The following is a 536-nucleotide window of genomic DNA, read 5'->3' as shown; positions in this document are numbered from 1 at the left end:
GAGCATCACAGCAACATACAAACCACCACAGTGCAACAGACTGACAGGTGTGTGGTGGGCAGTAATGGAAGTCATGTCCTAATTTAATTTTTTTAGATTGGTAGTTTTGTAAAGCTTAAAATAAATACAGTGTCTATAAATATATTATATTGTCATTCTTTCCTTCCTGTATTTTAATGCAATTAAACAGTGAATAATTGATTTTTTTTTAGTTAAGAGTTTGTGATTGTTCATAGGACCCACCAAGCTCTTCCTCGAGATTCTGTGATAGAAGATTTACGCTTGCAAAATACATATCTCCAAGAAAAACTCCATGCTATGGAAAAGCAATTGTCAAAGGATACATATTCTAGACCCTCGGTAAGTATACATTTTTCCTTTTTAACTTTGATTGTGAAAAATCTTTTATCTGGTCAAACATTTTATCCCTCCCATTAATATTAATGCAGTAAATTTGGATTTTGTTTCTACTAGGTTGCTGTTGTTGTTGTTAAGTGCCATCAAGTTGGTTCCGACCCTTACCAACCTTATGCACA

General features: G+C 33.8%; 1 protein-coding gene across 1 annotated transcript in view; it reads left to right on the top strand.

The window, feature by feature from the left end:
* The window catches only part of CEP290 (centrosomal protein 290kDa), a 185,412-nt gene that overhangs the window by 142,081 nt on the left and 42,795 nt on the right, over positions 1-536 (top strand). The window contains exon 43 of the mRNA XM_006870704.1: positions 237-360. Coding sequence (XP_006870766.1) covers positions 237-360 — 124 coding nt within the window. The remainder of the gene's footprint in view (positions 1-236; positions 361-536) is intronic.

Source organism: Chrysochloris asiatica, unplaced genomic scaffold, assembly GCF_000296735.1.
Source record: "Chrysochloris asiatica unplaced genomic scaffold, ChrAsi1.0 scaffold00149, whole genome shotgun sequence".
NCBI lineage: Eukaryota > Metazoa > Chordata > Mammalia > Afrosoricida > Chrysochloridae > Chrysochloris > Chrysochloris asiatica.
Note: the sequence above shows the minus strand (reverse complement) of the source record. Positions and strands in the feature narration are given on the sequence as shown.